The 15,296-nt window shown below is 42.7% G+C and overlaps 1 protein-coding gene across 2 annotated transcripts in view; it reads right to left on the bottom strand.

Moving 5' to 3' along the window:
- Positions 1 to 824: 824 nt before the first annotated feature.
- Positions 825 to 15,296, bottom strand: part of SP3 (Sp3 transcription factor) — a 24,922-nt gene continuing 10,450 nt past the window's right edge. For both annotated transcript variants that reach the window (XM_033167927.1, XM_033167917.1), the window contains 4 exons: positions 13,111 to 14,467; positions 3,942 to 4,134; positions 3,413 to 3,609; positions 825 to 2,552 (listed from right to left, as the gene is read on the bottom strand). In XM_033167927.1, the coding sequence (XP_033023818.1) occupies positions 2,236 to 2,552; positions 3,413 to 3,609; positions 3,942 to 4,134; positions 13,111 to 14,467 (2,064 nt within the window). In that variant the 3' untranslated portion in view covers positions 825 to 2,235. The remainder of the gene's footprint in view (positions 2,553 to 3,412; positions 3,610 to 3,941; positions 4,135 to 13,110; positions 14,468 to 15,296) is intronic.

Below are 15,296 nucleotides of genomic sequence, written 5' to 3'. Positions count from 1 at the left end.
GGGCATTTCAGCTTCCAATCAGGCATGGAACCTGGACAAATGATACCTTGATGAAATTGAGGGTTCAGATCTGGTCAGTGCATCAATATGAGGCCACCTGAGAAAAGGTGGCATCATCATCAACAACAACTACTCAAATTATTTTAACTTCCTACAGATTTATTGCTCAACAACCAACTGTGGGGCTCAGCAGCCCAGTTATGCCACCCCTTGCCTACAGAGCTGCACGCTTTTCCGAACACCCACCCTTTGGAGTGTTCTCTCGGCCTCCTCTCCACTCTCATTGGGAGTCCTTTGGGCAGCCGCAGCTGCCACCTCTGGTCTGTGAGCTGTCCCACAGGGTCTTGAGAAGCACCCCACAGTCAGCCCAGAGGTACCATTCGCCTTGGTCAGCTTGAAGCCAGGTCTGCTGCAACCAACAGCTGTGCAAGCCTTTGGGAGGCAGAAGGCATCAGGGAAGGGAAGGAAACGGGGACAGAGGCCAGTGTTGCCCGCGGCACCCCTGACCCTCATTCAAGGCACCCCAGGGTGCCACACGGCACACTGGTTAAAAACCACTGGTGTATCTCATTAGTGTTTTTGGCTTGAGTAGCACAGCATAATTATTTGAAGTACCTTTTCAGTTAAGATATGCTGCTTTAAAAACATTCAAAACACCTATCTCCAAGTGAATAAGGTGTGAGGGAAGAATTGTGTGGGTCTGTTGTCATCTCAGAGATTAGTTCCATTGGTAAACTGCAAACACAGATACCTAGTGCAAATGAACCGCAACAGGTCATTTTTCATTCTTACGGAAAAGGCCAAGAAAAACCAGAAATCCCAAGTCAAAAGGAAAAAAAAATAGTGTTTTATTAACTACCACACTGTTATAATACATTTTAAACGTACAATAAGGTAGCCTTTAAATCTGAGGTGGTTTGAACAAATAAACAGATTCCCAAATGTTTGTAAATAGTGAACAGGTGTTAATTATTGTTCTTTTCCTTGTAAAATGGGTAGCGCACTTACAGACTGGCTATGCAAATTATGTGTGTACATTTTTTTTTCTATTATTGAAAATATAAACAGTAATTAAAAAATAAAAAAGAATTCAGCGTAATAAAAAACATATATGTTTATCACTTAAATGTACTGGATACATACAATTTAAGGAAGAAGCATAAAGGAAAGATGTGGACATTTAAATGTAGAGCTAACCAAAAGCTTGGCAGAAGAAAGCCTTGTAAAAACCCTTATTTCACTATTGACTAATATTAATATAGTTTGGAGTATTGTCCCTGTAGGAGTGATTTCTATTATTTGCATATGTTTGTTTTTTAACTGGAAATTTACATGATGGCTTTTAAGGCCCTGGCAGACAGATGTTTTTAGAGACAAGATTAGATAAAAACCAATGTTGAAACGGAAACCCCTTAGTTTTTGGTCCTCCAATATTCAAGAAAAGGGCACCTTTAATTTTTGCTTCACCACCCAAAATGCTGCAACCTATTTTCTTTTAAGCCTTCGAATAATTTTAAATATTGGTTATATTGCCCAAATTAGTTACTGAAAGAATATTAACAATACATTATTTTGGCAAAATTAAACCTTTAAACATGGCTTTTCAACAGGATTTAAAAGGTAACTATCCCTAGAGTTCCATGTTAAAATGTACTTCTCAAAATCTTACAAGAGTAATGCTTAAAATATTGTACATAGTTAACCTAATTAAAATAATTAGCTTCAAAATGACAACTTGATGAGCTAAGTAAAGCCTATACAATGAAACATTTGCTTGGAAACTTGATTTGTCAGTTATGCATAATAAAAATTCCAGTCATCAAGAAAATTACAAAATTTCTTTTTTTTTATCATAACATGATTTCTTTTCACCAATCAACTTTTATCTTACAATAGATAAATACCAACATGTTCTCATTTTTACACTAAACCACAAAGGATTGATGCATTTGATTAGACTACCATTTCCATCGTTAAATTTTTTTTTTATACAAGTTGGTAAAATTTAATCTCTTCTAGATTCCAAAAGTACCTACAAAACCCATGCAATTTTACCATTTTAATATACTATGGAATATCATACAAAGTAAGGCATTTCAGTGTCATGTATAACCAAGTTACTGTCAATCCAAAAATTTTTGCACATCAATAAAAAGATATCTAAGAACTTAGGAACAATATTCTTCTCACTACTGTATAAAAATAACCACAATTAATAGGTATCTTGTGTAATATTTATTCCATTGTCTCGTTTCCAGAAACAGTAACAAGCTGTAAAGGTATTTCAGCGTTGGTAAGAATATCTTGATTGCTGGTGCCAGAAGGATTAACAGTCCCTATCCCTGAAACAGAACCTTGTTGAATATTAGCAAGGATAAGCGTTGTTCCGCCCGCAGTAATCAAAGTATCCTCCGGCGTTGCTTCTACCGATGCCAGCACTGTACTGCTAGCATGAATAGCCTTTTTATTTTGATGCGTTTTAATATGTTTGGCAAGATGGTCACTTCTCATGAAGCGCTTTGAACATTCTGGGCAGACAAACTTCTTTTCACCTGTTGAAAACATAAAAGTCAGAAGCTCACACACAAAACACCGTCGAGCACATTGTAGCCAAAAAAGCTTATCTCCGAACAGATTTGCTCCTTGGGTTGAAAATTGTGCACCAATTTAAATGCAGTGCTGCAAAAAGGAAGCGACGGCAGGCTAAATTTTGACAGGCAGTCAGATGTTAGCAGCAGTGGTTACAAGCCATATTTTAATCTGGATTGGTGTTTTGCTCTCCCTCCCCATCCCTGCTGACAGGTGCGAGTCGCACAGATTAAGTGAAGTGAACTCTTTATTAGAAAAACAGGATCTGCACAGGGGTGCCAGGTCTTGCGCCTATGAGGCAGTTGCGTAGACTGAAGGTCCCTGCCTTCCCACAGCTGCCTAAGTCCCCTCCTCTCCAGGGTTTTCCCTAAGCGATCTGAGATTGTGCTTGCATGACGCTTAATTTATGCTCCGCCCTCTTCATGCCTCTCCTGGTTCTGGGACACTAGCAGGGATGGGAGCTTGTTACAACAGCAGAAGGAGGCACCTGTGCCTCTTCACCAGCTAGACTCATCTCTGCCTCTTTAGCCTCCCTCATCCCACTTCTGCCTCTGATTCCAGACTGCTCTCTGCCACAGACTCCCCCTGCTCACTAAGCCCTGTTACCTCTTCAGCTTCTGACACCTCCTCCTCCCAGACTTCTCCCTCTGACCACTCGTTGTCATCCCACCACCAATCCCCTGGGGCTCTGAGCCTTCTTCCCTTGGGGGTTCCCCAGAGGGTTCCTTCACACCATTCCTCTGCACCCAACCACTCCACGTCATCCGCGCCCTCAAAAGGAGCGTGCAAACAAACAATTGTAAAGACGGCAAACGTTGGTAACCTGTATGTGTCCTCCTGTGCCGCTGTAGCTCATCGCTGCGGGTAAACCTCTTCCCACAGAACATCCAAGTACAAATGAAGGGACGCTCTCCAGAATGCCAGCGAAGGTGAGCTCTCAGGTGCGATGTCTTTCCGTACACTTTCCCGCAACCTGGTATGTGACAGATGTGCTGTTTCTTCTTCCCCAGATTGGTGCCTCTGTTAAAATATGAACCGACACAAAAGTTCCTCAGCACGCGCAGATACATAAGGACAGTTTTGCTGAACTGTAAAGAGGTGCGTTCCAAACATCTTGGTACGCACATTGACAAGGATCAAATGGCTCAGGAAGCCGCAGGAGCTGTCGCCGCTGAAACCGAGAATCGTAACACAAGCCACACCCCTCAGTCAGTCATCTGTCCGCTCGCACTGAAAAGTACCAGAGGTATGCATTCCCCACAGCTACAGGTGCTGAAATTAATGAGCTCTCTCACTTTTGCCTCATTTATTTTAAAGACATTTACTACGCAGGAAGTCAAGAAGTGCGTTACCTTCCACCCCCTTCTTTACAATTAGGACAGGTGCAAGCGACTCTTCGCAATCTTTTCCCTTCTTGATGTGGCTGGTCCCCTTCCTCATCCACCACCTGCACTCTCAAATGTGTCAGATCATTGGTATTCAGTGTAGAATCACCACCAAGCTGCCATTCTTCAGGATCAGGCTCCTCTTCTTTAATCCTGATATCTAAGAAGAAGAAACAACACAGGGATCAGTTATCTGGCCTATTAAAAACCGAAGGAAGCAACACATAATGATCTCACCCTTCAACGTACTTAGCACTATGTGCACGCCAGTTAAGAAGTCAGGGGCTTTTACTACCTGCCATTGTTATGGCTGTCTATACCCCCGTTGCCCATTCTGCATTTAAGAGTCACCATGATTAGCCACAGGTTTCAGATCACCAATGCAGAGAAGTTTCACAACACCATTAAAAGTTCTTTCTGACAGGAGGTGGGGGGGGAATACATGTTGTATATGCACACCGTATTTGATTTGCTATAAAGGTTATTAAGCCACCCAATATGAAATTATCAGGGGGGAAATCTGTTAATTATTTGCACGTAAATGCCTTTTGTTGAAAGCAGAATGGAATTTCAAAAAGGCTGAAAGAAAGTTTCGAGAATGCTTGTTTTTTTGTTTTTAAAACCCTGCAAATTGTTCTTTGCAACTTCTATGGGATGTGAAAACAACTGAAGTGGAACTGTCTGTCGTCTAAACAGCTGCTGGATACAACATGGCATTTCAAAAGTATGTTATTTCAAACTGACTGACATAAGCAAGCAAAATCAGAAACTGCAGATATCCTGAAATTAGATTGAAGTTGTCTTGAGCCACTACTTGCAGTAACAAGGATTTCTGCGTTTCAGGGAGCAGTGTTAGTAACTCAGATATATAAGCTAGGTGCCAAATGGCTCCTTAAACCAAGATTGCAGTCACCAAAACAGTATGTCTAGTTAACATTTCTGGGCAAGACAGCAAATATTTTTCAAATGATGGGACTGACTGTGATTGGTTATCAGTTAAACATCTGGCCAGTTCAGATGTCAACCTTGAGCTAAGTTAAGAACTTTGAGAAGAAAAGTCACTTGACCCACGGACAGTTCACATATATATCGGCCTATTCCTATCTCTTTTTCTTAATGGTGACATGGACCATACATAATGTAAGAATATTCACAACTGTGAGCGGGGGGGGGGGGGAGTAAGTGAAGACAAGCTACAACAATTAACTACAACGCTCACTGCTCTCCTGCTGCACAGAAAAAGCATTTTGGTTCCTGAAATTCATTCCAATTGTGCAGATAAAATATAACTAATAGAATTCTACAGGATGGGGTAGAATCAAGATCCAATGAACCCCCAGGCATGCACCTCCAGTTAGTGGTGCCCAGGCATCTTCACTTGGTTGCAAGTGGAAGACAGGTGCAAAATGCTCCTGGCGCCTGGCTAATTTCTAACACTGCTAGGGAGAGCAGGGAAATGCCAGAAGCCAGGCTAGCTAAATATGAAATCACGACTTCATGGGAAGATACGGCCAAAGCAAAGCTGCCTCTATGGTTGTGGCACTTGCACTGGTAAAAGAAGGGGCAACTTGCATGCATGCCAAGTTTGCTCCTTGCTTCCTATATACAGTACTTCTTGTGCCTGGCGTTTTAGGTTTAGCACCTGTTCAATTCTTCCCTGCTAACTGAATATTCAGAACAATGTTAAACCCCAGCTTAATGCTTTATCAGTGATGATTGTGGGCTTGAGCTCTACTTCTTTCAAGACTCTGCACTGTGGAGTTGGGGAAGAAGTGAAGATTGAACCAATGCTCATCCAATCCACGGCAAAGCCAAACACAGGAAAGATATGCTGTTGTTACTCCTAACGAAGAACAATAATGTAGATGCCAGTAGCAGATTTTCGGTTGTGACGATGATGCCTAGATTTTTCCACCCAAAAGGCTTTTTAAAAATCTCATTGAGAAACCCAGGCTGTTCCCCTTACTTGCATTTATAAGCAGTAAGATAGCCATGAGACTATTTTTTGTCTATTGCCAATCACATTTACCACTAGCCTCAGACGCAGCTTCCTTGATAATGCACTCTCTGCCATTAAATGTCAGTTGCTTAGTAAGTTACTTTCTGCAATTCAAAGCTGCTGAAATTTTGAAAAGTACTCAGAAATAAAAATAATCCTAAGAGCACTGCTAATTTATGGTACCATTTGCTAGCAAATGGCCTGCAAATGGAATTCCAAGAAGAAAAATTACAAACTGACAAGAAACAAAGTCCAAGAAATATAGCAGCAATAATTTTGGGGAGGGGCGAGAGATAATATAATTGTTACAGGCATTTGTTTGGTTAACATATGGCAAACTGGTTCACCTCAATCTCTTACCTGGAGAGGCAAATAGTGCTAATAATCTTCCTGTTTGTATGTTTGTTTTGAAGCCAAAAACTCCAGAGATTGTTCAAAAATTAGATACTTGGGCTGTTTCTTCTGTAGTGCAATTCTACACACAGCTACTGAGAAGGAAGTTCCATTTTATTCAATGCGACTTAACTACTGAAGAATAGTGTACTAAATTGCAGCCTTATATGTGGCAACAGAAGTCCTTTCTGCTCCAAATACAGTTCCTACAGAAGGTCATCAAGGGCTTAAAAAACCTATGTAAAGTGTGCTGGTTTCTGATATTCTCTTCGTGGGACAGTTCCTCACAAGACATTGCATTTCGAACATGACCAAAGAAAGCACAGAACGGTTGCTCTGTCTCCTGAATCTGCCTTAACGCCAGGTACAAACTACTGACATATGGCTACCCCCCCACAACCCCATAAATAAATGGAATTCATTTTAGAAAGCCGTAATGTGTCTCGTTCCATTCGTTTGAAATATAAGAGTGATTCAGAAAAGCGGTAGCTCAGGGGTCAGCAACCTAAGGCCCATGGGCCGGAAGCAGCCATGGAGGCCGTTTAACCGACCCATGAGCCACCCCCAAACCAAGCCACCTGCTCAGTGAGTCCCTGCGCACTGTGCTAAACCAGTGCAGTGCAGGGACTCTCTTCCGCGGCTCCAGAAATTACTTCTGCGCATGCCCAGATGCCAGAAATTGCGCCTGTGCATTTCTGTGGTGCCGGAAATCGCTTCTGCGCAGGCACGATATTCAGCGTCTGGGTATGCGCACAAGCAATTTCCGGTACCAGAGACACGCGCAGGCACAATTTCTGGTGTCACGCTACGGCGGCCTGGCCCACGGAGGATCTCCGCGGGATTGAGCCAGCCCATGCCCGGTAAGCCTCGCCAACCCCTGCTGTAGCTCAATAAAAGTTACAAACATTCATCAGGGGAAGAGACACGGCAGGTTTCATACTAGAGCAATTAGGTAAAACTGTCATTTGCTCCTCTGAAAGTGGGTGCAGAAATACTATTCTAGAGGCAAAAGTTCATTTCTACTCCTCAATTTGTCAAATTTTATTAAGAAAATTCTGGAGATTCACAATTAGTGTGGGCAAACAGCTGGGACTCAAAATAAAGCAACCCTAGGCACACACCAGGCTTCTGAAACTTATCTCCTGACTGTAGCTCTTTGCGCTGATTCAAATAACGAGGAGGAGGACCTGAAGTTTCAGGGGTGGTTTTTCAGCTGCTGCGGAAGTGCAAAGAGAGGCTCATCCTGTGTGGCTCGAACACCGCTTGCACACACCGAACATCTGTACGTTTATCACGTACTGCGGCCACACTCATTTATTTCGCAGTTTATACCTTGGCGGATCAAGGCAAACCCAGAAGATAGAGCAGCCATTCTTTAAAACTTCATTGCTGTATTTGGCAAGGGTCCCCAAAGTATGCATGCACTGAAGTTTCTCATGGGACCAGAACAGAATGCAGCATGTTGGGAGGGGCTACAGACGCAAGGGGAAAAACCAGCAACTCCTCTGGAAGCATCTTGGAGGCATATATGAACCTTGCCGTTTATTTCACCTTCTGAGCTGTCCATTTTTTAAAATTTTATTTTAAGGCTAGTAAAAGTTGTGCTTCTCAGAAGGTAGAACTTGCAAGTGATGTAGACGAAAACAGGCAACGCGAAGCCTAGTGCTGCTCCTCATGCCTACCAAGCTGTTTTCTTGCTCGGACAGCCTGCACAGACTTTTGAGACGCCCCTTCGCTTTACAGGCAATTCTTCTGGTAAAATTTAGCCTTACTGATAGTTATCTCGTGGCCTTACGATGTCCAGGTTCAGATTTTTTCAAAGATTAAACTGAAAGGAGAATTTCACTAGGTGTTGCTTATTTTCATAGTGCTTCAGAGATCCTGTCAAACGATTCCCTCCATACCTTACTCTTAATGGTACTGGTACTCTCTTTAGATTTGGACCCAGCGATGCTACACATCTTGGGCTCCCTGTTCCATGTTGCTCTCTTGCCTATGCACTACCTAGAAACAGCTCAAAGCCACAGCAGTACCTAGGCCCCATATAAGCCCAACTTTGACTATAGCCCTCTTTCTTTTCCAGCCTCGTGTCTCTACTAAATAATATTGTAGCCCTTTAACATTTTTTTTTTAATAATTAAAACAGGCCCCCAAATAATAATCACTTCCTACCATGCCTAATGGGCTCTTCACGTTTTGCTTTCTGCACTTGAGGGCAACTCAATTTCTCCTAAGAAATTTAGGGTTGTATTCACTTACAAATCCTAAATAGATGTAAGACAGAGGAGTTTAGTGAATAGGTGGGTGAAGAAGGTTCAGACCAATAGGTAAATCTATAGCGTAACCGATAGAATTGTGTTGTTCTGAGTAAATAAAGACAAGTTGAAATTAAACACAACACTGCATTATGTTTTAACGGTCCCAATTCCATGGAAGTAGGATCCATACTTGTGAAATTTCCAAATCCAGAACCGGGAAACAGACGGCAAGTCAGGGAAACCTATGTAGAGATAAATGTCAAATGTCCATGCAAGTGACAACTGATTTGAATTAAGCATTCTAAGCACTGAACTGAACATTTATACCTTTCCAGGGTTAGTTTGGTCAGAAACTGAGCAAGTACTTTAGACAATTAACTATGATTGGATAACCCTTAACTGGGCAGGATGGGAAGGAAGAAAGCTACGGTTGGTGACAATGTTTGCCCTCGTCAATGGAAGTTACGTAAAGCTGACCAAGTCTTGACAATCATGGCCGATTTAAGCCAGGCCGATCACAAGACCACAGACAATTCAGTACAGTAATGCTTCCTTTGATTGGCTAAAGGCAGCCCAGAACTCTTTCCTATCTATAATATAGTGTCTCCTGATAGCCTGTTATCTCAGCTCATTTCTGGAAAAAGACTTCATCCAAATAGCTTATGGTGTTTGATCAAAGACTGGCACAGAAGCACCCATAGTTGCTAGGAGCTGTTAGCATAAGGGGAGAAAAGTGCCCCACTTACGCTAGTGTTAGGGGCTGCACAGTATTACAGTCTTGATCAAAGGATTCATTTCAATGAGTCTGATCTGCTACGGAGGATTTTCGACTATTCCTCTCCCCCCCCCCCCCATGCAACCTAAAGGGTTGGAAGACTCTCCAGAGCAACATGGGAGGTGATGCTCAGGACTGCAGGAGAAATCAGTGAAAATTATTTCCTCCAACTCTCTCAAGTGCAAGGATTGGAGATCCTTCTGCGACTGGAATGAGCCCTTCCATATATTTTTTTTTGAAAGGGCACATTTCGAACCAACCCAATGTGCACATTTCATTCTTAGATAGGTCAAAGAGTGAGACAGTTCGCAACTCTTTCAACTCGTCATTTTGACCCTGATTAGAGTTCTCATTTCAATTTTCCACCCAGAACCAGCTCTATTATTATTGCCTGTTATTGCTCCAGGAATGCATACTTACGAAGGACAACAATCAAGCAAACAGCAATGTGCAAAGGGGTAGGGAAGAGATTAACATTTCCTTTGTAGAAAAATCATTTACACCACTAATAATTTCGGGTTTGCTTAGTTCTTATCTCTATAGTAGTGCTGGGGAACACCAACATGGCACTGGGGGGACACTAACCAAGGCCTTTCCTTGGGCCCACAGCATCCCTTTCTTGTGCCCCTTCAAATCTCCTATCTTATCACAGGTAAGCTTTTGCTCCTCACCTGTGATGTCCCCTTCCCTCCAAAACACCCCTTATGTCACAATACAATTAGGCTTGAAAGGAGCCTTCTTTCCCTAGCTTTGTGTTGCACACACCTCTGTCCAAAACGCCCCCATGGCAAAAATTTCACTTGAAATAAGCATTTTATTGGTTGCAATGGGCTTTATAAAAACCTAATTGTTGCACTGGGATATCTTCCTAGAGTTTACAAATGGCGATGGGGAGTTACACCCCGCCCCCGCACAAGTTGCACTCTGCAGGACATTCACTTCCCAATAGGCCTGAAAAAAGCTAAAATACTTTGTTCAAATTTAACTGCCAGGAGTTGAGGGGAGAGAGAAAGAGCATGTGGCGCACATGCCAGCATTGTGGCAGGGTGAGCCTGCCTGTGCAGCTGCAGTGCGTATGCATGTTTGGTGCCCATGGCACTTTCTTAGGTTTCCTGCTACATCGCACCAGGCAGATCATCCTTATTCTTTATTTTGAAATTCGTTTTCAAAGCAGTTAATGCAATATGGAAAGGAATGAACACATTTCCCAAGTACCACTTAATGAGGCTATTTGTTTTCACTATCCAAAAAAAGAGGTGGCTCTGACATAAAACACTACTAAATCTAGTACAGTTGTTAAAGAAAACACCATAGACTATTCTCGTAACTGCAGCTGGTTTATATGGCAAAGGGATACGCAACAGTAACTCAGCACTGAACTTCCATCTGTAAATGATCTAAGTCAGGGGTCAGCAAACTTTTTCAGCAGGGGGCCGGTCCACTGTCCCTCAGACCTTGTGGGGGGTGGACGGTGGACTGTATTTTGGAAAAAAATATGAACGAATTCCTATGCCCCACAAATAACCCAGAGATGCATTTTAAATAAAAGGACACATTCTACTCATGTAAAAACACCAGGCAGGCCCCACAAATAACCCAGAGATGCATTTTAAATAAAAGGACACATTCTACTCATGTAAAAACACGCTGATTCCCGGACCGTCCGCAGGCCGGATTGAGAAGGCGATTGGGCCGCATCCGGCCCCCAGGTCTTAGTTTGGGGACCTCTGATCTAAGTGTTTTACCGATATATGTTTGCCAGGCACCTGCAGAGAATTCCAAATTCTACCTATCTGTGCATATCCAGGCCAATAGCTATGCTGTTAGGTGGAATTCAGAAGAAACGGCTTTAACTTAAGCGCATGCAAGGGCTTGAATATGCCCAGTGCTTAGCTTGTTTTAACTTTCTTTATATAAATGAAAGGCTTTGCAACAGTCTGCAGAGGTTCGAAAGTGGTTTGCCATTTGGCATTGGGGGGCGGGGGCTGCTAATCTAGAAACGTAAGCCTGGGTTACTATTTACATATGCAAGGTAAAGCAAGAGCCACAAATCAACTAGGGGTTCATTTCTTCGTATTTAACGATCTTCAGCCTCTAAATGATTTCTCAAGGGGGTGTGGGTTATGTAAACCGCGCATTAGGTCTCCCGGTTCATAAGATTACTGAAAATTTGTACAGTGTTAATTTCTCTGGGCTGTATCTAATTGTGCCGTGGAAGGAGTAAGCGTCTTTGACCTGGCAGAGACCCCAGTGAACAGAAGGGGGTGGCAAACTTTACCAATTTCCCCTTTAGTCTCCTTCCTCACCTTCCTCTAATCCCCCCCAAAGCGAATTGCGGTGGAGGGTAGAGAAGCTGAAGGGAAGAGCAAAAGAGAACTGGTAAATAAATCACCTCCTTCTATTAGCACAGGGCTTCGCAAACTTGGGTCTGCCGCTGTTTTTGGACTACAACTCCCAGCATCCCCAGCTAGCAGAACCAGTGGTCAGGGATGACGGGAGTTGTAGTCCAAAAACAGCTGCAGACCCAAGTCTGAGAAACACGGCAATTAGCAGAAACATTCCCTGGATGGAGGGGAACGAATGGATTCCACTCTTCAACTGCAAGAAAATTGTCTCTCTGCTTATCAAATTGGAATGGCACTGGCACTGGCAAGAGTAATTGATTTGCTCCCACTCTTAACCCAAATTATTGTGCCGCTGTACTGAAACCCAAGGAACTGAATTGTACTTTTGTCAAAACTCAAGCCTTCGATCAGTAAATGAACCCATTAACCATCAGTATTTCCTTCTGGATTTAACACCTTCTTCCTTGTACAATATTGTACATTCTTTGGATTCAAAATTTACACTACAGTTTGCACTGCACTTTGCTTAATGTAGTACTGCCGATGAAAAATCTGCAGTCTGAACCCATGCTTTAAAATGTGTTCTGTTAAAGCCAGCAACAAGTATTGCAAAGTTTGAGTCTAGTATTTCAGCAACTCTTCTGATATCAGGCTCGTTTTGAAAACACGTCAAAGCTGCTTCATAAATCAGTAGAGCAGCTAAGTTATATGGCAGATCCTAAACTGGATACAAAATAGCATCATTTGTATTGTTTAGCCCAATTGAGCATCTTCATCCCTCGAAACTTGTCCAAGGTTTTTTGAAACATGGCCTCTGTACTACAAGCCGATTAACAACTAACCTTATCCGTGATGTCTTGCCATTGTTATAGATCTATTAAAAAGTACTTCATACAATTGGATTTATAAAGTAAGTGACTAAACCATGGGAGGCATCGAATGATATTCACTGGTAGGTACTTACAGTTTCTCTTCTCCCCCCTCCAGCCCCCATTGGTCCCCCATAACCTCTTATAGAGGGTTCCTCCACTCCTCTGGAGAAACCCTGGTGCATCAACAGAAGCCCACTCACACTCATGTTGCATCACACCTCTGACATTTATAATAATTTGAAACATATAGTTCAGAAAAATGAACTTCAGACATCGCGGGCAGCGATATAACCAGTTGAAGGACAAAATAGAACCTGACATTTCATAAAGTGAACTACTGTATTCCCAGCTGTTGCAAAAGTATTTCTTTGAAAAATAGCAGCACAAAGCCTTGTGTACTTCCATGAACCCCTAAAAATATTGTGAACGTTTATCAACGTTAAAAGCACTAAAGGGACTAGTTTCACAAAGGAACATTATAATGATATAAATACCTGCAGGACTGTCGGCATTTTCTCCTGAGTGCAGCTGAATGCCACCAGAATCTATGGAATTTATTGTAACTGTCTGTAGATTTGGCAACTGAGCAGTACTTAGGCTAACAGGAGTCGAAGTCAAACCCCCACCTGCTGCAACTTGTCCCAGAGTGAGCGTCTGCACAGGGGTCAACGTTATTTGTTGGCCAGGGGCATTCTGCAGCTGCAAGTTCTGCAAGTTCTGGACTCCTTGCACTTGAAAAGTCTGCCAGGTTATCTGCCCAGATGGGGTCACTGTCTGTGCCTGGATTAAAAACGTCCCAGGGTTCAACTGAAGCTGAAGATTCTGCAACGCCTGTTGCGATATACCTTGGCCAGCTTGCACCCCATGGATTGTCTGCTGCGTAATACCTTGTACAATTTGGGCTTGACTGGTTGTTTGCTGAGACTCCTGAAGCTGTATGTGCTGCACAATAGGCTGTGCTGTGGAGACCTGAATATTCTGAGCCTGCGTCTCTTCCGAGACAGATGTTTGGATATAATTTCCCTGAAGATCAGAACTGTGTACTTGTTGCCCAGTATTAGTAGGCAGGCTGTTTGCATTCTGCTCCAATATACTGGTACTGTCTATAGTTACAGGCAGTTGTGATGAAGAAGATGTTGGCACAAATAAGTCTGTATCGGTGGTGGTTTCCGTCATTTCAGGAGAAACCTGTTCAGCAGTCCTATCAGAAGTGTCCGAACTATCCATCGCCTGTGAAGTACTTATCAAATGCCCGTCGGCGTTAATGCCTGCAGTCATGGTTTGAGAACCACTTAGTCCCAGAGAATCTAGATCAACACTATTGATGGGAACAAAAGCAATATTTCCCGGCAGTCCAAGAGGAACGTTAGCAACTACCTGTGCTTGCCCAGGGAAAGACGAACTGCCAATGGTAACCCCTTGGACTTGACCAGTCTGTGATAATATATTCTGAATATTACTAGAAGATGTTCCAGAGGCAATGATGGTTTGATTGGAGCCAGGAATGATTTGAATTTGACCGGTTTCTTGATTTACACTACCGTTGTCAGAAGAGGCTGCAAAACCAAGCTGAACTTGCTGACCATCAGCCGTCTGAATCTGGGGTATTACTTGATACTGGACATTGGACACTGTGCCATTTGACGAATCCGATCCAGATGCAACAGAAAATATCTGTTGATTCTGCAAACTCTGTAGGGGAAGAACATATTGCCCACTTGAAGTTACTGTGGCGGTCCCCGGGATCTGTACTATATTGCCAGCTTCATCTTTGATAGTTGTTGGCGTAGCAGACAGCACCTCCCATCTATTTGGAGTTCCTGCTAACTGTACAGATGACAAATCCCCTGCCTGGACAGAAGCAAAAAGAACAGAAAATCAAGACATGCAGATTTTACATGTAAATCAATACAATGCAAACATACATGCGATTTACAACTTCCATGCAACCTGGACTCAAATGCACTTAGAACTAATTTACCTCAACAGGCCTGAACACACGCAGTTCTGTGATGCACTGTGACCTTTAACTACCATTTCAACATACTGTTACATTAGTCTAGTACACTGAAGGTTAATCGCCGGACAATCAACAGTTGAAAAATCAAGAAACTCACGTCAAGTATTTTATCTTTTCAACACCGGATCTTCCAATGCTAATTCATTGTGCTGATCTTTTATAAAATCATTCTAACAATTTAATTCCCCACCGTACTCCAGTAAACGTGTCATACATGAATTTTAGGTTGGCTGCTATGACAGTTACACAAACATACATACATAGAATTCAGTTCTCATGGTCAAAAGCATATTTTGCATGCATACAACATTTCCCCTTTTCTGTCCTCCAGCCACACCTCTTTGACCTGTGCTGGATGCCCCTCTACAGAGCCCTTAGAGTCAAGGGCTACACAAAAAGAACTAATATATATAATTGATCCAAATAGGGAAAAGCCATTTATAATATACTCAAATAATAAACAATGAGTAAGTGTTGAAATTTTGATATATAACCTTATTTTCACATTGTTAACAGCTGCCAATTCCTAGATGCTTTACGGGACCAATTCTATCCTCTGTGGCAGAGTGGTTGAGGGGCCGTTGCGTCTCATGGACTTCCCTCTCCACGAAGGCCTTCTTGTTGCAGTGGCAGAAAGCTCAGCTGCCACTGTTCCTCTGC

This window comes from Lacerta agilis, chromosome 1 (assembly GCF_009819535.1).
Source record: "Lacerta agilis isolate rLacAgi1 chromosome 1, rLacAgi1.pri, whole genome shotgun sequence".
NCBI classification, from domain to species: domain Eukaryota; kingdom Metazoa; phylum Chordata; class Lepidosauria; order Squamata; family Lacertidae; genus Lacerta; species Lacerta agilis.
Note: the sequence above shows the minus strand (reverse complement) of the source record. Positions and strands in the feature narration are given on the sequence as shown.